The 26599-nt window shown below is 41.1% G+C and overlaps 1 protein-coding gene across 3 annotated transcripts in view; it reads right to left on the bottom strand.

Annotated features, from left to right (window-relative positions):
• The window catches only part of IQCM (IQ motif containing M), a 98826-nt gene that overhangs the window by 11010 nt on the left and 61217 nt on the right, over positions 1 to 26599 (bottom strand). For all 3 annotated transcript variants that reach the window (XM_082237702.1, XM_082237700.1, XM_082237701.1), the window contains exon 11: positions 5954 to 6112. In XM_082237702.1, the coding sequence (XP_082093828.1) occupies positions 5954 to 6112 (159 nt within the window). The remainder of the gene's footprint in view (positions 1 to 5953; positions 6113 to 26599) is intronic.

Here is a 26599-nt window from a genome sequence, read left to right on the forward strand (position 1 = left end):
CAAGGCATGCAAGCTCCACCCTCCAGTCATTCTTAGACTCCTTATTGGGTGAGCAACACAGCCAAGCAACACAGTTGGAGCCTCCCTCCTCCCTGGCCTGCAGGGAGGGAGGGAGAGGAGCTACTTACCGTACTTTGACAGCTATGCTCTAGTCACTGAATCCCCCCCCCCCAAAAAAAAATAAACCTACTGTAGAGCTGGAAGCAGGACTACCTGTTTCCTCATTGTATGAACCTTCAAAATCTGCATCGCAGGCAAGGTGATCTTTATTGTTTGTTCCTCCTACCTTTGGAATGTATCTATCTATATACAATTCAAGATAGGTAAATGCCCAGTAGACAAACTTGCATGTTATTTATTTAAAAAACAAACAAAATGGAATGCACTAATATACTGAAAAGTATATAATTTTCTGATCATGATAATGTTGAAATTAATCTCTGGCAAAGCTGTAAGATCCTTAGGAAAGAACAAGGCAGAGATAACAACTGAAAATGGGAGGCATTGGTATTCTCCATGGTACCACAAATGTAACATGCATTTCACTTTGAGAAATATACAAGGCTATTTGCATGCTTCCATCTCAGAAAGAGGGAAGAGGCAAGGATGTCACAGTATTATATTTATAGATGTGTTTATCAGGTGCAAGGAACCCAGCAACTTTTTCTCTTCAGATATATAGGCTATCATTATATAGCCCTGCAGTAAATACTAAATATATTTCCAAGCTCAAATTAAATGGCAGTTCCATCAAATGAATAGCAGAGTGGTGGAAATCAATCTTATCAGTTGTTTTTCTGTTCCAAAGACTACAAGAATGAATCACAGATTTGACATTCCTAAATTTATTGAATTGACTGCAATTTTGAAGCTGTTCTTCTGTCTGATTAGTCAGGAAACAGTTGTCTCAAAAGGGGGAGAGACATACTACTCTTATTTCACCAGAATCATAATGGCATACTTTCACAAATGAATATGTTTTTCTCAGTGCTTGAAAAAAATAGAAAATACTAATTATTATTTTTTAAAGTCTCAGGATTGCTGGTAGTTCTGAAATTTGATTTAGTGGTTGTTCTTGCCCCGCTCACTTCATCACAGAGGAGATCTCAGGTTCAGACCTCTGGTGCCCTTATGTTTCTCTGGACCAGGATGTTTGTCTAGCTTTTGCCAGTATTGATGTAGAGTTTCATCAGTCCTTTCTTTTCATGTAATGCATGCCGGTTCCGATTGTTAGAATCACAGATGAAAGTTTTCGGTGTAAGAGTGCAGATCTATACACCTGGACTCTGATCCAGCACATTTTGGCAGAAATTGAAGAAGTGCTCGGCAGCGGAAGCCTCTTGGGCTGCACGCCCAGGGGTGGGGTGAACCGCCCATAGGGGCAGTATGGGGTGCACGGTGCCCATAGGGAGGGATCACTGTCTGCCCGCTGCCTCCCCCCCCCAGCTATAGGGTGGCTGAGGCCCCACAGTGCACCCCCATCCAGGGATGGGATTGGCGGCGCCCTTAGGGAAGGATGGGGTTCCTGGCCTTAGCTGCCCTACAGCTGCGGGGGAAGGCAGTGCCACCATTTTGTCACCCCATCAAGGTGGCACCCAGGATGGACTGCACTCCCCCACCCCTTTCTACGTCCTTGGTGTTCAGGATAGGTGGCTCTGGGTTGGGTATTTTCAACCTTTTCAACCTTGCCCAGAGGCCCACTCAAATCAAATTTGATTCAGAACCAATCTGAAACAAGCAGCTTCGCATTCTAGGCAACACACACCACATTAGCTCCTCGAAGATCAACGGCACTTCTAGCATGTCTGTTTTTGCCAACTCCAGAAAAAACCTCTCAGGGCTCTGTCTCTGCCCAAATTCAAACTGCAAAGCTGCCTTCTTTTTTCTGCTGATTAGTAATGCTAATATTAAGGGGATTTCCCCTATCTATATCACCTATAACTTGAGGGAAAGTGGGTTTAGGCTGTTAGCCTCTAGCACCCATTTTTAGTATTCATAAAAGTGACCTCTAACACATTCTTAGCAACTGCCTTCCCTCCTTTCCAGCAATCCACTGGAAATAGGATAACAAAGGAAAGTAATGAATTATTCTGTTTAGGTAATCCCCTTCTTAAAGCTGTATTAATTTTAATAAAAGTATAATGTTGAATCTGGGATGTCGAACATCGTTGCATATGCTAAGATGTTTTAAAAGCTAAATTTTATTTAGGGGGAAGCTCTACAATGCTTAGTTTATGATGTTTAATTCATTTCTAGAAAAATAGCTCAATTATTTTTCTAATCTTATTATAACTTTACTTCTCTCTCCCAGCAAGATAATCAATATTTGTCTTCACAAGTCATTCTCAACAAAGAAAGCCAGGAACTAAAGGAATTCATATTCTTCCCTTAAAACTACCTCTGAGATTGGTATTGCAGGATTCCGCTTTGAGTTTGCCTCAAAGACTGATTACCGGAGCAAATCTGATAAATGTATGGCTGCAACATGGTTTTTATGGTTTAGAGTGAAAATCATTAACAGCCAAATGCCATGTGTAATTGACAAGGAAATCCACATACTGTATTACAAATAAAAAATAAATTTAGACAGAAGTGCCACCATATACAGCAGAGTAAATATACAAGCAGTATCTTCAGCACGATAGAAGCAAGACATAATTCTGAGTGTATGCAACTAGCAAACACACTGAAATCAGAATTGGGCTTTATAAGCAGCAGCTTCATGTTTGCTCCTCATCATTCCCCTCATAATACCTGTCAAATTGCTCCTCCACTCTCCCCACAAGTGGCAATCAATGAATGGTAACCAGGCAAAAATCTCACACAGTTATATTCAGAGTTCCTGTAAGAGAAACTCCAGTCAGGGGACACTGCGGACAGAAGAAGAGTAGGAGGCCATTTTTTTACTGAGACCATTTTCCCCTCCCCTCCAGGTGCCTGAGCCTTCCCCAAGTCTGCTCTGGAGAGTGGTGGGACCTTGCAGAACAGTATGGTAGGTGGTACAGCAGGCTTCAAGAGGAAAAAGGAGACCAGAAAAAAAAAAATCCCCTCCCTTCTCCTTCATCCAGTAAGAATGTCCACAGGAGCTCAGTCCCTTCTGCAAATGGGAGGAGCCCTTTCATACGGGCAAGGGCAATTCTGGATTCCACCCACAGTGTACTGATAATGCATCACGAGTTTTGTAATACTGGATATTACAGAGGAAGAGAAAACACAGTTCTTGCAATGTCTAATCCCTGTCTGAGACTTGCATTTCAAGTAATCAGACCAAATGCTCTCTCTGTAAATACAAAATAGAAATCTGTAAATAAAATCCAATTGCTTGTTGTACACACAACTGATGAAAGTTTACTGAAGTCATCAGAGCAGATTCAAGAAACACAAAAAGAAAGTCTGGAACTTGTGCCAGTGTTTTTTAAGTATCAAGAGTGGATCATATAACAAATGTCCAGTGCTATCTTTCCAAAAATGTTTACAGGGAGAGCAGCTGCTGTGCTACAGAAAGACTTTCTTTAATAGACTAATCTCTTTTCAAGGCAACTCCTGCAGTTCTCTTGTCAACTAGTTTAATAACCACTGTAACTCAAAAAGATACACTATCCAGTCATCTAGGGTGGAATTATCTATAACTACTTTCTGAAGAAAACCTTGCTGTCCACAAATGGTGTTAGTAAAAGCCCACCAGGCCAAGTTTAAGGGTGAGAGAGAAAGGAGTGAAGGTTCATGACTCTTGTTTTGAGAGACAAAAGACTATAAGAAGAGGCCTGTCGGATCAGGCCAGTAGTCCATCTAGTCCACAATCCTGTTCTCACAATGGCCAGCTTGATGCCTATGGGAAGAAAGGAAGGAAGGATTCTCCCCTCCACTTCAACTAAGGCTGCTTCCCCCACCCGTGGTACTCTCCAGATTTAGACAACAACTCTGATAAGCTCAGCCAGCATAGTCAATGTTCAGGAAAGGATGGGATTCTAGTTAGCAACATATGGAGAGCACCAAGTTGGGAAAGGCTTTTCTAATGTTTATAACATTGCTACAACAAGTGGTCTCAAGGGGTCTGGGATCTGTTGTTTTCCCAAAATACCTGCCATCCATAATAAGACTTACAATGAGAGCCAGAGAACTATTGGGAGGAATTGCTGTCATTTCAGAATCTGTAATCTAAGGTGGGAAATTATGCAGTTCAGAAGCATCCCTAATGAGGAATTTGCTTCAAATAAAGCTCATTTTATAATTTTAATTGTGGGGGCAGCATTCTTTGTTTAAATTATGTAAAGAAAATGCAGCAAAACACTTCCAGCAAATTAGTTGCTCCTGAGGTACTATAATACCTATCTCCTCCCAGTATTAATCCACATCGCACAACAAACTTATAACTGCTATATCATCACTCTTATGAAAAGAAATACAAACATTAAATTAATGGAATGAGGTGGAAGAAAACATACAGCGCAGTCCTAGTTTAGAATGCCTTTAACATGAAATTAAATTGTAAGGCTGTGACAGAAGCACCTCCATGAGTGAGAAGCCACTACTGAGAAAGGCCTGTCACAGGTCAGCACCAGCCATGCAGCTCTTAATGCGGGCTGCCTGAGTTTATTATGATACTGCTATTCTCTGTCATTTTCTCTGAACTGTAGGCCCAGTCACAAAATGAAAAGACGCCTGCTTCTTGGGAGAAAAGCAATGACAAACCTAGACAGCATCCTAAAAAGCAGAGACGTCACCTTGCCAACAAAGGTCCGTATAGTTAAAGCTATGGTTTTCCCAGTAGTGATGTATGGAAGTGAGAGCTGGACCATAAACAAGGCTGATCGCCGAAGAATTGATGCTTTTGAATTATGGTGCTGGAGGAGACTCTTGAGAGCCCCATGGACTGAAAGACGATCAAACCTATCCATTCTTAAGGAAATCAGCCCTGAGTGCTCACTGGAAGGACAGATTGTGAAGCTGAGGCTCCAATACTCTGGCCACCTCATGAGAAGAGAAGACTCCCTGGAAAAGACCCTGATGTTGGGAAAGAAGGAGGGCACAAGGAGAAGGGGATGACAGAGGACAAGATGGTTGGACTGTGTTCTTGAAGCTACCAGTATGAGTTTGACCAAGCTGGGGGAGGCAGTGGAAGACAGGAGTGTGTGGCGTGCTCTGGTCCATGGGGTCACGAAGAGTCGGACACCTCTAAACGGCTAAACAACAACATAGTTTCCAAGCATTCTTCAAAATGCAGGCAATCAAGGACACCTTGCAAAAACCCAACATGGATTGTCATGTTAACAAAGAATGTGTGATAAAGGCCAGATCTCCATACAAGGGTGCATACTAAAAAGTTATGGGGAGGGTCCTTTAAAAAAAACAGCCAACAACAACCTTTCATTGTTTTAATTATTGTCGTTTTACATTGCTTTCTTGTGAGATGCTTTGTGGGTTCAGAAAGTGGCACAGAAATACTTGCATAAAACAATAAGTAACTCACCCATTGCATGTTTTAGACCACCAAAACATATTGCAAAGGAATTAAGGCTTTGCTGCACTACAAAGCATGACCTGTACACAGGTGACTAGCCACCACAGTGATATGCTCTTTTTGTGCCCTGGCCACCTTCTAAAATCCAGCTTTATGCATCATACATGGAAGGTGTGGAGATCTTCAGAACAAATGCTCTTCTGCATGATTCCCTCTTACAGTGAAAATTTAAAAGTTTGCCCCCAACTCCTCTGCTAACTGAAATTCAAATATTTATAAAGATATACTATCCTTTAAACAAATTCGAGAAACTGCTTGTCCCCTTCTGTCTCCAGGAAGTGATTTTGCTGAAAATCCTGTAAAATACTAACGGCATCTAAACAGACTACATCAATTTCTAATCAAAACAGAGGTATGAATACAGATGTAGATACAACACTACTAGAAAAACCTTTGAATATTCAGAGCCTGATTTTATATATAAACTCTTACCTAAATATTTGTAACCATCTTCCCCATCGACTATTGGCTTCAGCCAGGTTGACCTGGGAGCAGCTGCAGTTATAAGCTTGAGACCACGAGGTGGATACAACATGAAGGTCATTTCAACTGCTTGAGACTTACTGATGCTCTTTATTTTTGAATCAGCACCTGAAAAGTGTAAAGGGCTACTTTGAGTGTTCAAAGCATAATTAATTTTTAAATCTCACTGACACATAATAGCTACATGGGTTTGAAAAGGGGAGTAGCATAAAAGGAGGTTAGGCATGTTCATGGAGAAAGGTCAAGCAATAGCTAACTCTTAGTCCTGACTGGCTACAAGGATATTCCAGATTTAAAGCTATAGGGTCGTATCTAACATAGTACTATGTGAACATTCCATCAATACAAGGATTTCCTCTTGCTTAGTGGCATTTTTTGCTCCCTCTCCTCCTGTTGCACATTTCCTAAATCTGTTCTATGAGCATTCCCCCCAATGCTCTGGAGAAGATTGAGGGTGGGATGCAGAGCATGCAGTGGAGGAGGAGATGGGGGAAAGTTCTGTTAAAACAAGCAAAACCCCTTGAATTGATGGCAATTGGATACCACCCTTCGATTTAAGACTCCAAATACTAGCTGCTAGGGAGAAATAGCAGAAGGGAGCTATTGCCATTTTGTTTATTTGCAAAACTAAATGTACTGTTCTCCTTCTATGTGCTTGGCATGGCAGTAATTCAGGATCTAGTTGGGATGATGGCGACAGAGGCATCACTGACACCCAAAATCACATCCTCAAATTCCAGCATTGATGGCACTAAACTTGCATCTCAGGCAGAGGAGATTTTGTTTATACCACTTTTTGTAGTTCAAAAACTGCTCAGAGCAGACACAGCTAGTTCTAAACAGCAACTAACAACAATTAACATGCAACAGTTATTTTTTAAAAAAACAACAACAACCCCACAATAATATTGCAATAAGAAGACAGGATGAAGGGCAACAAAATCTGTATTGTCCTATGGAAGCAAGAAAATAATTAGCCTGGGCCTTATAAAAAGTTAAATATAAATTATATAGATAAATAAATAAATATAGCTTATTTAAAAGAGAAGAAGATGTTTTAAGGGTCAGAGCTGGGATAAAGCCTGTGATTTAGAGTTTGTAGCTGAAGTATGAGTTGAATAGACAGGCTCTAGTGCTTGCTGAAATAATACGGTTTTCTGAGGTTCATGTTCACTGGTTAGTATGTTTGCCACTAATGGTCAGTAGCAGTTTTGTTCTTCTAATGGGTGTCTCCTTGGTTGCATGGGGCTTTAGACAGAGTGCGTGTTCACAGTGGAGACAATGGCTTGTAAAATGTAAAAGCGCTGAGGTTTTAAACATTTTTTTGAGTAAAACCTTGACCATCTGTTAATGAACTTTGCATGTGTTTCCATAGTTTGACAGCATGTATAACAATTTATATCCCTGATTTGCATTTTTAGATTTCCTCAATGCACTTTTCTTTACATTTTATATGGTTTGGTGGTTTCAAGAGGCGATAACAATGTTGTCCAATTATTGTTATTCTTATCTTTGTTTATAGCTCCTGGTGAAGGAGTTTCAACTAACTCTGCAATGTGTGAGCCAAACAAGCACCCCATTACATTAAGCACCAGAACCTGTCTGCTCTCTAGTCTACTGACCCTGGTGCTTTTCCCATCTTCCTGCTCACCTCCATCCCCATCTGTGAGCCAGAAATCATGGCTAAGTGTCAGCAGCAGATAGCGAGGTAAACTGAGGCAGGACATTCCGTAACTGTGATTTCTACTCCTTGCATTATGCCAGAAACCATTTTTCATGGAATAGGATGTTCCCAACTGTGGCGTTTGTATGCAGCCCCCGGTCGTCTCACAGGCTATTGACCCGTACACCACTAATCCACTGCCACCATAGCAAGTTCTCCCCAGTAAATCACTTAGTCTCAGTCAGGTTCTCAAGTTAACAATGAAGATTGTATTTTATTGCAAACACAAATAAACTTTAAATGCATTCGAAACACTGTTACCCTCTTAGTCTTATTTTATCCTGTCTCTAACTCTTCTACGTCCCCTCACACAAGAACCAACTGCACTGTCTCCCTATTTCCATCTGTCTGCCAACTGCTTTCCCAACTGCTTTTTCCCAACTGTCTAAACCTCTGACTAAGCCTTTTAAAAACAGGTAGACTCCGCCTCTGGCTTTTCTATTGGTCTACCTATTAACCCTTTCTCTCCCCCTGTACAGACATTTTCAAAAGAACGGGCAAACGCCATACCGACCCTCACAGAACATTTGCATCATGTGACCTGCCCTGTGCCCCCCAACACAGCTTGCTGTCCTTAGGCAGATGTCTCATCATGACTGGTGGAGTAAGATTTAACTGCTACTCCAGTCTGTCTATGGAATGGGGCACCATTTTGCCCCCTGCTTCAAGCATCAAAATACATTGGGCCAACCCTAAATATGTCAAGTACTAAAAGGATTTTCAGCCATTCCACTATGACTAATCAGAATTGCCTTAGGAACAATTTCCAGAGACAATTTGGGGAGATCCAACCATACATTTAAAGTACGTACAACCCACATTTAAAACACACAACTTCCCCCAAAGAAGCTAGGGGAATACATAGCTACAGTTCCCAGCACCATTGCTAAAAGACAGTTCCCAGGATTCTCTGGTGAAAGTCATGTGCATTAAATGTGGGTTGGATGTGTTTTAAATGTCTGGTGTGGATCTGCCCTAAATGTGCCATGCCATGCAATCAGCTCTGTTCATAAATATGAACTTCTGACTTACCCTTTCCTTCTCAGATTCCTTCTCTGTTTTAACAAAACTAAGCTGTTTTTGAATTTATGTCCAAAAGTTTTGGTCTCAATTGGTAGTCAAACTAGTTTTAAGAACTCCCAAATATAAACTTTGAAAATTTGTTATCACTAAAACAGAGGGTTCATTTACTTCGACATGAAAAAAGTGAATGTCATGCATTTTTGTCATGTCATTTTTATTGAACACTTCTGTTCATTAGTAATAAAAATTATAAACAGAGCAATTCATTCATCAAAGTGAAAAATTTTGTGCTCGTATACCAAGAAAAGGGGAGCCAAAATAGACTGTCCTAATTCTTAAATTAATGGAGCATCTGTTGCTTGGTTACAATGTTTTCTACTTAAGCAGGAATATAATAACTGCAAGGGTATTAATGAAGACTCAGAAGGTCAGCATTAACAGCTGAAAGGTGAAAATGCTAGCAAAAAAAATTATTCAAATGCAGGTCAGCAAGGGGTTGTGATTTAAGAAAATAAATAAAAAGTTAGAACTTCCAATTTGGAAATGCCATTTATGAAGCCCTATTCTTCTGTCACAATATAATCCCCTTTATGATCCTGTAACAGAAGGGAAGGGATGATATAGCAATATGTGAGCATGTTATGCAATAGCTGCTCCTCCCAAACTCTGTGAAGTGTCAGTGAAGCTGCTGTAACTTCATAGCATTACAATTTGGGCTGAACTGAATAACTGAAAGGCTCCTCTAGCACCTGAGGAACCTCTAGCTCACAGGCCTAATTAGGTGGCAGGAGGTGTCCTTATTTGGACCATGAGTACATTTTCTGCAACCCACACTCATCCGCCCCACACCAGACATCCCATATAGGAGACTTATAATGTGCTCTCGTTTTTTTCTTGCCAAGTGGGGATTATATTTGGTGTCTTTAAAATCTGGCATTAATTGCAAGACCTGCTGGGATTGGTTCCCACTCAGGAGGGCTTGATGACCATGTACCAAGTGTCATGAGTCTCATGGAGAGGTCATTTGGTGGGGGGTTGTTAGATCCTGAGGAGGAACTGTAGGAGATTGGGGAGATACAGCTGGACCACCTTAGGAAGGGTCCTAGCAAGGTACAAGAAGTGAACTCGGGACCCCAAGAAGCACCTGAGCCTGGAGAGGGAGACAGTAGTCCAGAGGGCAGAGAGCTGGACCCAAGGGAGGGACCAAGTGGGTTGGCAGAGAAGTGGCCATCCAAATGACATTAAGCCTGACTGCTATGGAGCCACCTTAGGTACTTCCTCCTTTCAATGAGGAGCTCTCACCTTCTGAGATGCAGAGAGAAACCAGGAGAGAATGTGGCGGCTGGAGGGCAGTATATGGAATAACACCCTGTAAGTCTTGGATGGAAGTAGGTGGGCCACCTCTGTAATGTTAAAAACGGTTGCCTCCCCTCTGCAGAACACCAAGCACAAAATATATTTTCCTATACAGTACTAGTGCAAGGATCCCATAGGATCAGCCTTTTTATTTCCTAAGCAATGGGATAAGATAGATGTGGGTGAGTGATATTGGAAAATCAATTTCTAAAAAATTATTTTAAAAAATTGGCATTGTTATAATGAGGCTGTTATAGGAATGTTATTGGAAAATCAATAAAAATATTCAGTAAAGATAGCTGTGGGTGACCTGCATGTGGAGAGTTTTAAACTCTGTTGAAATTAATAAAAGCAATACATTACTATTTCGACCCATGTTCCCAATCACCTTTTTGTGTGTGTGTGTTCCTATTGCAGCTAATCAATGCAATAATCAATCCAATCCAGTGATCAATTTTCAACTCTCTCCCCAAACCGCATGAACTTTGAGTTTTGAGCAAAAACTGAATTGCCTTGCCATGCTTGAGTAAGTCATGTGATAGTCGCAAGAAAATAGACAAAATCCAGGGGGAATTTAATTCCAGGTTCTAATATCTAGGAGCAGCCGTACTACCAAAATCACTAGCTAAAATTCTGAAACTACTAAAGCACAGCTAAGAGTCCTGGGGTGGGGGTGGGAAGATAAATAATATAATCTATCTGAAATAAGCCCAAAACAGAATGAAAATGCACAAACTGCCTGATCTATTACACTATAAAGCAGTATATAGGAATCATGATGAAAGATAGTTGACACATGAACCAGAAGGGGGAAAATGCTTTTCTAAAGGCCCACTCTGACAACTCTGTCTCCACATGACAGCCAGGAATTTATATTCATGTTAATGTAGGAAGTCTTTCAAAATAAATTGTGGTGATTCCTCTTGCAAATAGGAGCCCCAATCCAAAGGACCATAACGAAGATGACACACTCACAGATTTTTGCTTAGCTAAAATCCCACTGATTAGCTAATCCTAGTTACATAATCCATAATAATATATTGTCTTCCCCAAAATAATGTCTGCTAAGTCATTTCTAGAGCTGTGAGCAAATGGCCTTTCATAATTTTCCATGTCATTTGTGGATGGAGAAATGGGAAGCACCACTGAAGACTTTCCATATTTTAAAAAAAGCAAAGAAGCAGAAAGCACTTAGAGAATATGCACCTAAGCATTTGGTTATAGCAAACATAAGAGCAAATCAAGAAAATCTCCCACAAATGTTAATTCTGTGGCCAGGGCAGCTGTGTACCAGCTCCATCTGGTACACAGGCTGAGACCCTACCTGCCCGCAGACTGTCTTGCCAGAGTGGTTCATGCTTTAGTTATCTCCCGCTTGGACTACTGCAATGTGCTTTACGTGGGGCTACCTTTGAAGGTGACTCGGAAACTGCAATTAATACAGCTTGACTGGTGACTGGGAATGGCTGTCGAGACCGTATAACACTGGTCCTGAAAGATCTTCATTGGCTCCCAGTATGTTTAAAGCCCTAAACGGCCTCGGTCCTGTATACCTGAAGGAGAGTCTCCACCCCCATCGTTCAGCCCAGACACTGAGGTCCAGTGCCGAGTGCAATAAACAACTATTTTACTTTTAAACGACAACTGAAGGTGGTCCTGTTTAGGGAAATTTTTAATATTCGGTTGGAAGCCACCCAGAGTGGCTGGGGAAACCCAGCCGGATGGGCGGGGTATAAATAATAAATTTTATTATTATTATTATTATTATTATTATTATTATTATTATGCACAATCCATATCATATGAACAAATAAACACTAAGTCAACAAAATGGTGGGCAGTATTTAGAGAGCATTCTGAAAAATGACTTCCTTTGGTGGGTGAGGAAAAAAGAAAAATGTCAGGGGGAAAGTGGCTTCTAGGAAATTTCAGCTCAGCTGTAGTTTTCTCTAAAAACTTATCAGTGGTTCTCCCCTCACCCTTGTCTCATGGGATGTATAACCAAATAAGTTCAAAGGCATTACTGTCAAGGCTCCTGGCTGACTGCTGGTTAATAGCACTGAATAGTCAGCTGACAGGAGCTAATTGTTAGTTAGGAAACAGAACTTGGTCCAAGTGACATCGCTGCAGCTGAGGAAGGAGCAGGTGTGAATGTGTGCATTTACATAGAGAGGGAATGCTGTGAGTTGGCTGAAGACACCTTGAGAGTGCAGAGCCTCTATGTATGTTCTAATTGTACATGTTCAAATAAACTGAATATTAAAGAACATGCCAGTTCTGTCCCTATTTTCCTTACTTTAGAATGACATTGATCGACAGAAGCTACACATGTTTGATGACTGCAAACTTGGTGATAAATCAAATGACCAAAGTATTCCCCTCCTTTCAGTTGTTTGGACTGCAGCAAAAGATGGATGACATGAGAGTGATTTTCTCATTCTTCTGAAAGCTGTTACCTAGGACATCTGTTAATCTTCCAATTATGCAAAAGATCATGAGTCTTATGGGGGAGGGGAGAGAGCAAAACGTAGGGAGGGTAAAAGCACAAGAGAATCCATGAATGAATTACTTGAATCCATGAATGAACGAAGAAGCGGCTATTGCTTAGAGATAAATGTCAAATAGATGCTGCAGTTCTGCATAAAGATCACAAAATTTTGTGCATCTCAGTCTTTGAATTAGGACCTATCCAGGAGCAGCAATTATAGTGCTATAGATGCTCTTTCCTATGAAGCAAAATTGTGGCAGGCTAGCCACACAACCAATCACAATGCTGTTTTCTGGAGGCTGTCTGTGCTTTTTTCCATCCACGCCAATGGTGAGATGTATTCAGATTGAAAAACTCTGTGCCTTTATTCACACCCTTCCATTCGTACATTCCACCAACCAGTAAATGCTGGAGTTATGAGTATGTGTACAGGTCACTGACAACCCCTGGGAGGGGGAATGGGGGCAGGCTATATAACATCTGGTATTCTGGAAAGTAGACCCTGAGGGAGATTAGGAGAATAGATAGCAGGAACATTCATTCATTCATTCATTCATTCATTCATTCATTTTAATGTCCTTCATCCAAAGATCACAGGGCGGTTCACAACCTAAAAATACAAAATGAGAACACAAAATACATAATAAAATGAAAACAAAAATAAACCAATAACCCTCACACACACCCACAAAAACATTTAAATGGCTATAGAATGTTAATCATCCAAAGGCCTGGTTATAGAGAAATGTTTTTGCCTTATGCCTAAAGAACTACTTGAGGTAACTGTGTTGGTCTGAACCATCTGTCATGTTAGAGACCACAGTGACAAGCCACCTGTCAAAAAAGACAACATAATGGCTCAAAGTGGATGTCACTCAGCATACGCACCACTCACTCTACCTGCCACACATAAAAGCAGTAAATCGTGCAAAACAATGAACATGTTGCTGAACCAGTCCATATATTTCACAAATGTCAGAATTTCTGTGACAGAAAACAGCACTTTGAATTATGAATGTAATATTCCATAATAGTGTCAGAGTGAAAACGACGCCATGTGGAAGCATCTAGAAAAATCCAGGGGGCGCCAGACAGCAACTATAGTACTGTACTACCAAAGGTATGTATGGAAGGGCCAAAGACCTCCCTATAATAAAGGAATGTATTTAAACCACTGGGATTTTAAACAAAGGCCTGCTGTGCCTCTGGCCTCTTTGGGGCTTCCTCCACCCCCACTGACATCCTCTTCAGGCTCTGTATAGCTACTATGGGACTGCACACAGATAGTATGTTACTGGAGCTTAGCCAGAGAGAGAGAGAGAGAGAGAGAGAGAGAGAGAGAGACTCACTCCCAGTTGAAGTCCTTATAAATATATGTTGCTAGCAGTACTGTAGTTGAAATATATATAAAAATTAAAAATTGTCCAATAGCACTTTAGAGACCAACTAAGTTTGTTCTTGGTATAAGATTTTGTGTGCATACACACTTCTTCAGATACCAGGCATGCACACAAAAGCTTATACTAAGAACAAACTTAGTTGGTCTCTGAAGTGCTACTGGACAATTTTTTATTTTTATATATATTTCAACTGTGTCATACCAACACCTGAAGCAGTACTATAGGTAACTGGGGAACAGCAGCAGAAAGTAAAGATGATAAAAAGAAAAGGATCAGCTAATGACAGAGAGGTCATGACCATGCAAATGTTTAACATATTATACCTTTGATGACTGATTTACTTTCATTTCCTCTGATTGGCAGAAGCAGTAGGTTTCTATGTCTTATGGAAATCAAATATATGCCTAACTACCAGACAGCTGGTCATTTATTTATTTAAACTATTTTACCATCCATTTATGGAAAGTATGAGTATTTTCAGAATCCAAGATTACCATGGGAACGAAAAATTTTGAATCCCTAAGGGTTGAAAAAAAAATGGTTATGAAATATGGATGGCTAAGTATCCAAGTCTACAATAGCTCTAGTTTTATGAAAGTGTTGAAAATTGCCTTTTCAATACAGTGTTCTCTCTAACTATATTTGTCACGATGTTTGTGGTCATGCTAAGCTACAAAAAACCTGAAACAAACTCCACAGAATAACCTGTGAATCATCACTTCCTTTACTACTACTTCTATAATGCTTATCGAGAAAGATGACTACTTTCATTTAAGATTCCACGAAAGAAAAGGAGAATGCATTGGAGCTACATGAACCCTGAAGGTGTTGATTGAGGAAAGACTGAAGAAGCTTTCTGAAGCAAAATGTTGGAAAACAGAAATGTGCATGGGAATCATTCCCTGAACAATTTGGTACTGGGATTCCAAAGAATTTATCAGTTTGGATTTCCCCCCACTAATAAAAGCAGTGCTTTTTGTCTATATAAAAAAAGTTTAGGGGTACTCTCATTTTCCTAATATTGAAATACTGCCCCTCAATGAGGCCAAACTTAGATTCACAAAATGTTTAAGGGTATGCGTACCCCCAGAAAAAAGCAAAGAATAAAAGCATTTGTGTTCTTAAAAAAGCATAGAAGAAAATTACCAGGAAGCTGACTGTGAACCTCTACTTACCTGGGAGTAAGCGCCATTAAATAGGATTTATATGTCTACATATTATGGGTTCTGTGATATAACAATCATGATATTAGCATTACGCTGACATCCAATATTGTCAGAAACCGCATTACATAAATATTTTCTTTTGCTGGTGGGTTTTGTCTACAGCACACAAAATTTGTTAGTTTCATCATCCAACTAAATGCCATAATTTTTGTAATGATTCTGTAGGAACCATTAACAGACTTCCATTTTGAAACAGTATTTTTGTATTGTTAAATTGCAACAAGGAGAAGACCATGATGGGGTGGTCCAGAAAGCAAAGAAATCTTTTAATCAAGAATATAGACTGTTCTGGGTTACTTCTGCTTCATTTTCCTAACCCACACCTCCACCCACCTAATGCAATATAAGGAGGCCACTGACGGAAAGCAGAGCTCAATCATCTTAACAGTTGGATTCACCGTGGCTGTGATCTGATCTATTTTTTTCTGCAGCTTAACTTGAGTCGAAAATGTCCCACAGAACTGTAATTTCCTTCACTTTGACTGTGTGGGGAAGTAGGATGTTGCACCAATGCATTGCAATTCCATATTTCATTACATAATAAAATACTTCAAAAACAGCACTTTTGGAGCTGTTAGGCATTTATTTACCATGGTGGGTTAATCTTGTTCAGGGAGGTATAGCAGCTCAATAATGAGCACTACAGTATATAAGCTAATTGCAAGGATAAAACCAAATGAATAATTACTTAACTCCAGAATGGGGCCTGAGGGAGTTCTTCTTTAATAAAGGTTTAACTCACCAGTGATAATGAATGCAATCTCACATACTACTGAATAACACTATTAGCATAATGGCTGAGATACAAGGACTATAATTAGAACTTAACAGAAATGTTAATTACCCACCAGTAGGGTACTGAATGGAAAGGGAATTTTTTATCCCTACCCATAAAATGGACTTGTAGGAGACTAGTTTAATTATTCATGCCTTCATTTACCTATTCACCAAACCAGAAGATTAGCAGGTAAAATAGCTTCTAGGTTATTTTTCCAAATAGAAAAACCAGTAAAAACTTCATTTTTAAAAATAAAGTTGAATTTTTGGTTTTAGGTACTGTTGCGGCCTTAACAGCTGGAGGCCAAGAGTAGGGGTCTATATTAGGTACTCCTGCCCATACAGGCCAGTCGTGTCCGACTCTAGGGTTGTGCACCCATCTCACTTAAGAGGCCGGGGGCCAGCGCTGTCCGGAGACACTTCCGGGTCACGTGGCCAGCATGACGAAGCTGCTCTGGCGAGCCAGCACCAGCGCAGCACACGGAAACGCCGTTTACCTTCCCGCTATAAAGCGGTACCAATTTATCTACTTGCACTTAAGGGTGTTTTCGAACTGCTAGGTGGGCAGGAGCTGGGACCGAAAGACGGGAGCTCACCCCACCGTGGGGATTCGAACCGCTGACCATGTGATCGGCAAGCCCTAGGCACTGAGGTTTTACCCACAGCACCACCCCTGTCCCAGAATCATAGAGCTGGAATAGACCACAAGGGCCATCGAGTCCAACCCCCTGCCAAGCAGGAAACACCATCAGAGCACTCCTGACATATGGTTGTCAAGCCTCTGCTTAAAGACCTCCAAAGTAGGAGACTCCACCACACTCCTTGGCAGCAAATTCCACTGTCGAACAGCTCTTACTGTCAGGAAGTTCTTCCGAATGTTTAGGTGGAATCTTCTTTCTTCTAGTTTGGATCCATTGCTCCATGTCCGCTTCTCTGGAGCAGCAGAAAACAACCTTTCTCCCTCCTCTATATGACATCCTTTTATATATTTGAACATGCCTTTCATATCACCCCTTAACCTCCTCTTCTCCAGGCTAAACATGCCCAGCTCCCTTAGCCGTTCCTCATAAGGCATTGTTTCCAGGCCTTTGACCATTTTGGTTGCCCTCCTCTGGACACGTTCCAGTTTGTCAGTGTCCTTCTTGAACTGTGGTGCCCAGAACTGGACACAGTACTCCAGGTGAGGTCTAACCAGAGCAGAATACAGTGGCACTATTACTTCCCTTGATCTAGATGCTATACTCCTATTGATGCAGCCCAGAATTGCATTGGCTTTTTTAGCTGCTGCGTCACACTGTTGGCTCATGTCAAGTTTGTGGTCAACCAAGACTCCTAGATCCTTTTCACATGTACTGCTCTCAAGCCAGGTGTCACCCATCTTGTATTTGTGCCTCTCATTTTTTTTTGCCCAAGTGCAATACTTTACATTTCTCCCTGTTAAAGTTCATCTTGTTTGTTTTGGCCCAGTTCTCTAATCTGTCAAGGTCGTTTTGAAGTGTGATCCTGTCCTCTGGGGTGTTAGCCACCCCTCCCAGTTTGGTGTCATCTGCAAATTTGATCAGGATGCCCTTGAGTCCATCATCCAAGTCGTTGATAAAGATGTTGAATAAGACCGGGCCCAAGACAGAACCCTGTGGCACCCCACTAGTCACTCTTCTCCAGGATGAAGAGGAACCATTGGTGAGCACCCTTTGGGTTCGGTCAGTCAGCCAGTTACAAATCCACTGAGTGGTAGCATAGTCAAGACCGTATTTTACCAGCTTCTTTACAAGAATATCATGGGGCACTTTGTCGAATGCCTTGCTGAAATCAAGGTAGGCTACATCCACTGCGTTCCCTTCATCTACCAGGCTTGTAATTCTGTCAAAAAATGAGATCAGGTTAGTCTGACATGACTTATTTTTCAGAAATCCATGCTGACTATTGGTGATCACAGCATTCCTTTCTAGGTGCTCACAGACTGTTTGCTTAATGATCTGCTCCAGAATCTTCCCTGGTATTGATGTCAGACTGACTGGGCGGTAATTATTTGGGTCCTCTCTTTTCCCCTTTTTGAAAATAGGGACAACATTTGCCCTCCTCCAGTCTGTCGGGACTTCGCCTATTCTCCAGGAATTCTCAAAGATGACTGCCAGTGGTTCTGAGATCACATCTGCCAGTTCTTTTAATACTCTTGGATGCAGTTCATCTGGCCCTGGAGACTTGAATACATCTAAACTAGCCAAGTATTCTTGTACTATCTCCTTAGTTATTCTGGGCTGTGTTTGCTGAATCATTTGCTCCAAATTCTTCAGGCCGGGCATTGTTTTCTTTATCGGAGAAGACTGAGACAAAGAAGGCATTGAGGAGTTCAGCCCTTTCTGTGTTCCCTGTTTGCATTTCACCATCTTCTCCTCCGAGTGACTCCACTGTTTCTTTGTTCTTCCTTTTGCTACGAACATACCCATAAAAGCCTTTTTTGTTGCTTTTAACCTCTCTAGCAAGCCTGAGTTCATTCTGTGCTTTAGCTTTTCTGACTTTGTATCTACATGTGCTGGCTATTTGTTTGAATTCCTCTTTGGTGGTTTCCCCCCTTTTCCATTTTTTGTACACATCCTTTTTTAATCTTAACTCAGTTACAAGTTCTTTAGATAGCCACCCTGGCTTCTTTAGGCACCTTCCATGTTTCCGTCTCATTGGTATTGCCTGACGTTGTGCTTTTACTATCTCCCTCTTAACAAACTCCCAGCCATCATGAACCCCCCTTCCTTTTAGTATTACAGTCCATGGGATCTCACCCAGAACTTCCCTAAGTTTTATGAAGTCGGCTTCCTTAAAGTCAAGAAATTGAGTCCTAGTATGCTTGGCTGCTCCTTTCCGCTGTATAGTAAACTTCAGAAGAGCATGATCACTCGCGCCTAATGATCCTTCCACTTCTACCCCACTAACCAGGTCATCAACACTGGTTAGGACCAGATCTAAAATGGCTGTTCCTCTTGTTGCTTCTCCCACTTTCTGGACAATGAAGTTGTCTGCAAGGCCAGTGAGGAATCTGTTTGACCTTATGCTCTTGGCTGAGTTTGACATCCAACAAATGTCCGAGTAATTGAAGTCCCCCATTACTACTATCTCCCTTCCTTTTGCATGCTTGGCCATCTGTTCCAGGAAGGCATCATCTATGTCCTCCGTTTGGCTTGGGGATCTATAGTAAACTCCCACAATGAGGTCACTGTTATTCTTCTCTCCCTTAATTTTGACCCAAATGCTCTCACTTTGGCTTTGAGGTTCTAAATCTTGGATCTCTTCACAGGTATACACATCCCTGACATATAACGCCACTCCTCCTCCTTTCTTGTCTGGTCTGTTTCTCTGAAATAGATTGTATCCCTCCATTATTACATTCCAATCGTGCGGCTTATCCCACCAGGTTTCAGTAATGCCTATTATGTCATATTTATTTTGCTGTACCAAGAGCTCAAGCTCATCTTGTTTATTTCCCATGCTTTGCGCATTAGTGTACAGACATTGAAGTCCATTAATCATTCCCCCGTGTCTCTTATTTAAGGATTTTTTCCTCCCACCACTAGGTCTGCGTGCTGTTTGCGTGCTGTCCCAGGGGTCTATATTAGTGGGTACCAAATTTCATTTTTTAAAAAATGTATCCAAAATTACACCAGATTGCAAGCCAACCATTCAAATGTACTAATTTATCAATTGTTTCAGGAATAAAAGAATGGAAGTATTGTATTGTCTGCTGAGACTGAGGCTGTGTAAGTAAGCAAATAATTGCCCATAGAATTAAAGTTATAGAAAATAAGTAGATAACTAGAAGCTCACAAACATATTGGTGAATCAATACGTGAGGGCACATGCCAAGAGGGATCTCACTAAATTTGAATTAATGTTGTAGAATGAGGTTGCCTCGGGAAAGAGATAAGTTTCTGCCGCATAGAGGGAATTACTGAATTTATCAACCAGATACCTCATAGGTCTTAAAAATCTGGAAAACATATTTCAGTATTACCATACTGGACAGTAAATGGAATAACATGTACTGTAGTATTCTAATCCATATAAATCTATGTTTGAATGTATAACAGAATATTCACAGATGGCATCACATATTGACACAGTTGCCCTTTGTAATATCTAAGGCAGCACCATTATGATTCCATATGAACTGACCTGGACCTCTAGTCATCATTTGGTGCCCCTCTTTATGAAGGGCAGCAACCCAAGAAGTTATTTTATATGGTGGCTCCCTGCTTGTGGAATGCTCTCCCCAGGGAGAGAAATGATGGGAAGGATACAGTTAAGTTCTGTCTTAAGTCTTTGGGACACTGGTTCCCAATTCCTTCTCCTCCTCAATTATTTTTTTACTACTAATACTGCTGTTTATTTATATACCTCTTTTCAATCTTCTACTTGTCAGTGAACAAGGCATGGCCTTCCATTTCAAGGAAAAGGAATTATATGAGCAAAGGCATCTGTGGACCCCACTGTACTTTAGTGAAGGCATGTCCATATCCTTGACACATGTTTTTCTATCTCCATCGCCTTCCAGCTGGCCTCCCTTAACTGTCCTTGAGTGACATTATTATTTTCAGGTGCCCTTGGCTACAGAGGAGTGCAGGGATCTCTGAGGAGTTAAGTGTCAGATAACACTCATTATCTCTACCAATATTTAACTGTAAACACTTCCTTGAAATAGAATGCAATCTTTAATGTAGCTTTAGAAGGAATAGCATGCATTACGCCATACAAACTCAGCAGTGGGTTGACTTTTTCTTTCTGAGCATAGAAGAAACTAAATGTATATATTTGTACAAAAGATGCCACAGGGCAGTTTCGGTATTTTGCAGCATGTTATTTCCTCCCCCATCCAGTAGACTTCCTACCAGTACAAAATCACAGTGGAAAATAAGATTCAAGCTGCCTCAACCTTTGCCTCCTGCCATCCATTCAGCAATCCAGCTGTTTTAGCTCTTAACCCTCTTTCAAAGAATTTCTGACTCATTGCTTTGGCTATACTGTAACAGAAGTGCTCCAACTGTCGAGGATTTGAATATCTTTTAAAGACTTTCAAGCTTGCTTTTGCTTTGGGGTTTTCTGAGTAACAATGAATAAAATGACCTATTTGATTAGCTTGCAAGTTCATGTAAATATAACATAGCCCTTGGGAGTTTTGAAATCATTTTTCAACTAAGCAAGGTAATATTTTTTTTACATGTAATTGTCTTTCAGAATGAATACACTTTTTTAACCTCACAAAAAACCCCAACCCACTAGACAATGAGCAATATCCAACCAAGTCAGAGTACACCCATTGATTTAGATATTGCTAATTATGCTATATGGCTGAAAGAACATGTTAAATTAACATCCCACTTATTCAGAATTAAGCCCTGGTATATTCAATAGGGCTTATTCCCCAAGAACTAAGCTTAAATGTTAAACTGGAGCCATTGTATCCAAGCTGTTATTTGTATAAAATTAACAGATAATATTGCAAACTATTAACAGGGATGAAAGAGGAGATACATAAAAAAATGCCTTAAGACTTTCACCACTTCTTTCATTTTCACAGATTCTTTAGTCATGAACCACTATGCATGAGTGTTCACAAATGCGTGTTCAACTTGTATGCCATACACTGGAATGATTATTATTTTTTAAATAATTTTTATTAACCGGCCAGTCAAATCAAATTAAATCACATCACATAAATTCTGAATTACAAAGCCGAATTTTAAATTTTGTTGGGGGGACCCATATTTCAAGATCCGAAGGGGGATTCTGATCATCTTCTTGCTGCATTAATGTCCAAATCAGACCAAATCAGTCCAAACAGAGTTCATAATTCTATCCAGTCTTATCTTGCTGTTTCCACATCACATCTTGTTCATATATTTTCTCTTTTTTCTTTATGATCTCTTCTGATAGTCTCCTTAAGCCGATAAACACCAATAATAATCCTGTGTGAATTTTTCCGTTCTTCCAATCCTCAAATCGAGATGGTTTCCATATATCATCGCCTTCATAGATAACATCGCTCTTTCCATCATTTTTCTCGCAAAACTGTCGCTCCTAAGTCCCTCTGAGGAGTTTCACCCACCATATAAAAGCAGCTCTATTTCTCTCTTTCTCCTCCCAGACTCAAAACCTCCTGGGGTGGCGCCAGACTTCCGGGGTGGCGCCATCGGTAATGGCGGATTCCCTCTGATCCGGAGGGACCAGCTCCACGGAAAACGGGTCTTTCCCGCTACGGCGAAGCAGGGACCCTTTTAAAAATCACAGGCGGATGAAGCCTGTGACCATGGGACTCGGCGGGCACCTTTAGCGCCCCCCAACCCGTAAAGGAACCCATTTATGGGCTCCGGAGCGAAGAGGGGGAAGTGGCGCGGTGCTGAGAGTCAACTGCTTCTTCTGTGGAGCGAAGCCGCACAGCCGTTGCCAGAGAGCGCTGCCTTTTTCCTGGGACAATTTGGCTTTTAAAACAACGCCCCGTGAGTATTTTAATTTCGGACAATTGGACTTTAAATAATGACCTGCGAGCAGAAAGGAAAATTGGACTAAGAAATTCATCTCAATTTGGCACTGAAACGCGAAGGTCTAAACAGGAAGTCAGCCTTCCGTTTCTTGTAGATAGATTAAAGCAAAGACATGGCAAACTAGAGTTCAGAAAATTGCCTGTAAAGGATTAACTTTCATCATTTAAAACTGTTGAACCCCCTTCGGAAGCAGGAGAAGAGGGGGGATTTTTCCGGACTGTTTAAACCTGCAGAAGAGAGTGTAAAGCAAAGTAATTTTCCACTGTCTTGATCCTGGGAGCGGGGTGTCAGGACTGACGTTCTTTGGGAAGCTCATTGACCAGAGACAAACGTCTTTGACAGATAGTTAAAAGAAGAGAAACATAGTAATTCCATTGTTCTCCTTCGCATTTTAAAGGAACAAATATTGACAAAATATCTGAAAAAGGAAACTTTGTTGTTAGATCTGCCATTAAAAGAAAAGAACAAATAGAAGTTCTTCCCCTAGAGGGAGCCTGTGAAACTGTTACTAAATCTGAATCGGGGAGCTCTGCAGCTGCAACAGATTACGATCATGGGAATAGACTTCTGACCTTGCATAACAATGTATCCAGAAGCTCTGGTGAGTGCTTTCTGCAAAACAGAACAGCTGGAACAGCTACATGAGAAGACGGACTTGATGACTGCTGTGATTAGAAATTTTGGACAGGTAGTGGGAAACTATATAGAGCCCACCCAGGAATCAAATCCGGAGTGTGCTCTGACAGATCAGATGAGGGAAGAGGATGTTGCTGAACCTCGGGCGCCGGAGATGGAGGGAGCTGTGGCCCAGCAGGAATATGAGTTTTTGGATCTAACAAATGAACTTGGAAAAAGCCAGATTTGGAAAGATAAAGTTTGGTTTGGAAATGGGGGGTTGGATAGACCCCTATGCAGGGATGTTTGGACTTTTCAAATCTGGCAATGGGCCATGAGATGTTTGGGGTTGTGGGGGCTCTTAATTCTGGAGGGACTCTGAAACATGTTTTTAAATACCACATGGAGTTTAGTGTGGAATTTGTTGAGAAGGGTCAAAAACACTGTCAAGTTGGAGTTCCCACGAATGAAAGGAGCAGGAGATAAAGTAAAGTACAGGTATAAATATGAAGAAGAGCCACGGAAGGGACATGGAAGAGACTTAAGGGCCTCGGACATAAGATTACCAGGTTAATGCGCTAGATTGATGGGATAGAAAGGACTGACAAAACCCGGGACCAGGAGGAAGAGACGCTGAATGAAGATTGGAAGAAAAAAAAAATTATTAGGATTGCTTTATGAAATTGATGAATGTTAGAAAAATGTTGGAACGAAATCATTTGGCTTTAGCAAAAATGTTAAAAAGAATTATGTAAGAATATTATGGTTATGAGAAATTGGTATAAATAAGATCTAAGTTTTAAGTTTTAGGGTCTTTTATAGTAAGATAAGGTTAAAATAGACTAAGGTAATGTAATGACAGAATATTATGAAAAATGGAAAGGATTTGCTGTGACAATTAACAACTAGGATACAAAAAAAGGGAGGAGTGAGGAGGTCAAAGAAAGAAGGTAATGACAGTTAAGGATTTGAGAATATTGGATTTGTTTTTAAATGTTTGTGGCTTATTTTTGTTTTTTGATTGTGTTGTGTTATTTTTTGATTTTGATTTTTATCAATTTGTATTGTTTGATTGTGGTTTGTTTTTATTTTGTTTTCTTTCTTTCCTTTTCTTTTTTGTTTTTTTCTGTAATTCTAAAACTCTTAATAAATATCATTTAAAAAAAAAATGCGACGGCATTTTTAACTGCGTCATTCCAAAGCTCTTATACATTCCACGCTCTTCTTAAAACATGCTTTGGTTCGAAAGTTTATCTCCACACAGCCTTAAATCCACAGCTTAAGTCCTTAAAACGACATATCTGACTCGTGAGGGGAGGGGATTCTTGTTTAATCACATAAGAAAAGAAAGGAAAGTTTTTTCCCCTCCCCATCAGTCATTTGCCATACCGTATCTTGGCGTATCTTCTCATGATTTATTCTTAGAATCATAGAATCACAGAGTTGGAAGAGACCACAAGGGCCATCGAGTCCAACCCCCGGCCAAGCAGGAAACACCATCAGAGCACTCCTGACATATGGTTGTCAAGCCTCTGCTTAAAGACCTCCAAAGTAGGAGACTCCACCACACTCCTTGGCAGCAAATTCCACTGTCGAACAGCTCTTACTGTCAGGAAGTTCTTCCTAATGTTTAGGTGGAATCTTCTTTCTTGTAGTTTGGATCCATTGCTCCGTGTCCGCTTCTCTGGAGCAGCAGAAAACAACCTTTCTTCCTCCTCTATGTGACATCCTTTTATATATTTGAACATGGCTATCATATCACCCCTTAACCTCCTCTTCTCCAGGCTAAACATGCCCAGCTCCCTTAGCCGTTCTTGTCTTGTTTTATCAGAGATCTCTTCTGTTAGCAGTCTTTACTCCCCCTCCTTCCTTGAAATATGTGCATTCGCTTCATCCAAATTGTTTCTTTTGAAGTTCTTGCAGCTAGTGGCGCAGATCAGGGACAGCGTCCAGGAGTGCCGGAATCCCACAGGAGGGCTTTGTGCCTAGTGCCCCCATCCCCACAAATTCAGGGGTGGTATAGGGCACAGCAGGCAAGGACAGTCCCCCCCCACCATCCTGGGGGGGGGGTAAGGAGGCTAATTACCCCCATCATAGCCTCCAAATTACCTCGTGTGGGTCGGAGAGATGTTATTGTCAGCCATCTTCCGATGCGACCCCTAGTGGCCCCCCCATACACTGGAATTAGCAGCAGTGGTTGGTGTGGTGGAGCAGAGCCACAGAGTTGCCCTCCTGACACTGGGGAGCAACCTTCAATCTACCTGGATGAGGATGGGGCTGAGTACAGCTGTGGTGAGGTTGGGGCTACACAGAGCCAACCTGGTGCACCCACTAGTACACTCATACAGCCCTAATCTCACTGCTGCCCTGTCCCATTTAGGCAAGATGCTGCCACACTAGTGTCAGGATTGTGACCCTGAGGCTCTGCCCGTCTGCATCAGCCATAACTGAGCATTAGTGTAAACTGCCCAATAGTCTTGAAAAGTGTTTGGGACTTGCACAGGAGGGCAGTGTGGAGCTGCAGCAGATTAGATTATGTCCTATAATTAGGGCCATTGGTATAGTCTCAAAAAGGCAGCACCTTCCATTTAGATCAGACCTTTTTGGCTAAGCAGGCCAGGTCCCCACCCCACCTGTCCCCATCCCTTTGGGCCAATTTTAATAGGTGGACAGGACAACCCACCTGCCAATCTCCTGACAGATGATTGACTGGTGGGCTGTCCCAACTCCCTGTCAAAGTCCCTAGTGCAGCACCTTCTAAGAGCTTCAATGCCAGCAGGCTGACAGGTGCTTGGGAAATACAAGGAGCATTGCAACATGCCTAGCACAGGACTAGAAGGCTGCTCTGTAGCTGTTGGCTGCACTATTAACAATTATTAAGAACTGGTCAGCTGTTGCTATTTTTTCTATATTTGTTGACTTGTAATGGATTACATTTATTGCATTGTTATTTTTCTGTTGTAAGACACCCTGGAATGATTTTATGAAGGTCAGAATAAAAATGTTTTAAATAAATAAACACATAAAGTTGATTCACAAGATCTGCTGTTGAAGATGCTGTGCACCTTTATACCCTTGTTAGAGCATGATCAGATTTTGATAATGCACATAATGAAGATAATTTTGTATTCTTGAAGTGCTTTTCTCACTACAAGTGCAACAGCTGGCGTGTGTTATTTCTCTTGCAGTAACTTGCATCCATACAAGTGTATGCATGGCTCTGTTACAATACAGAGCACATATTTACTGACTAGTCGAATCTACAGTAAAAACTGAGAGACACAGCAATATTTAAGATCCAGCTAATTATCATTTGGTTGTAGGTGACTAATAGCTTACTTCAGTAATCCACCACTGCGCACGCACACAAAAGTGCTACTGAAGGTTCCTTCATGAAAATAATCCTTATTTCTTTTCCAAGTTCACAGCTGTGTACACTGCAGGCAGTAACTAATGA

This window comes from Podarcis vaucheri (assembly GCF_965113315.1).
Source record: "Podarcis vaucheri genome assembly, chromosome: 9".
NCBI classification, from domain to species: Eukaryota; Metazoa; Chordata; class Lepidosauria; order Squamata; family Lacertidae; genus Podarcis; species Podarcis vaucheri.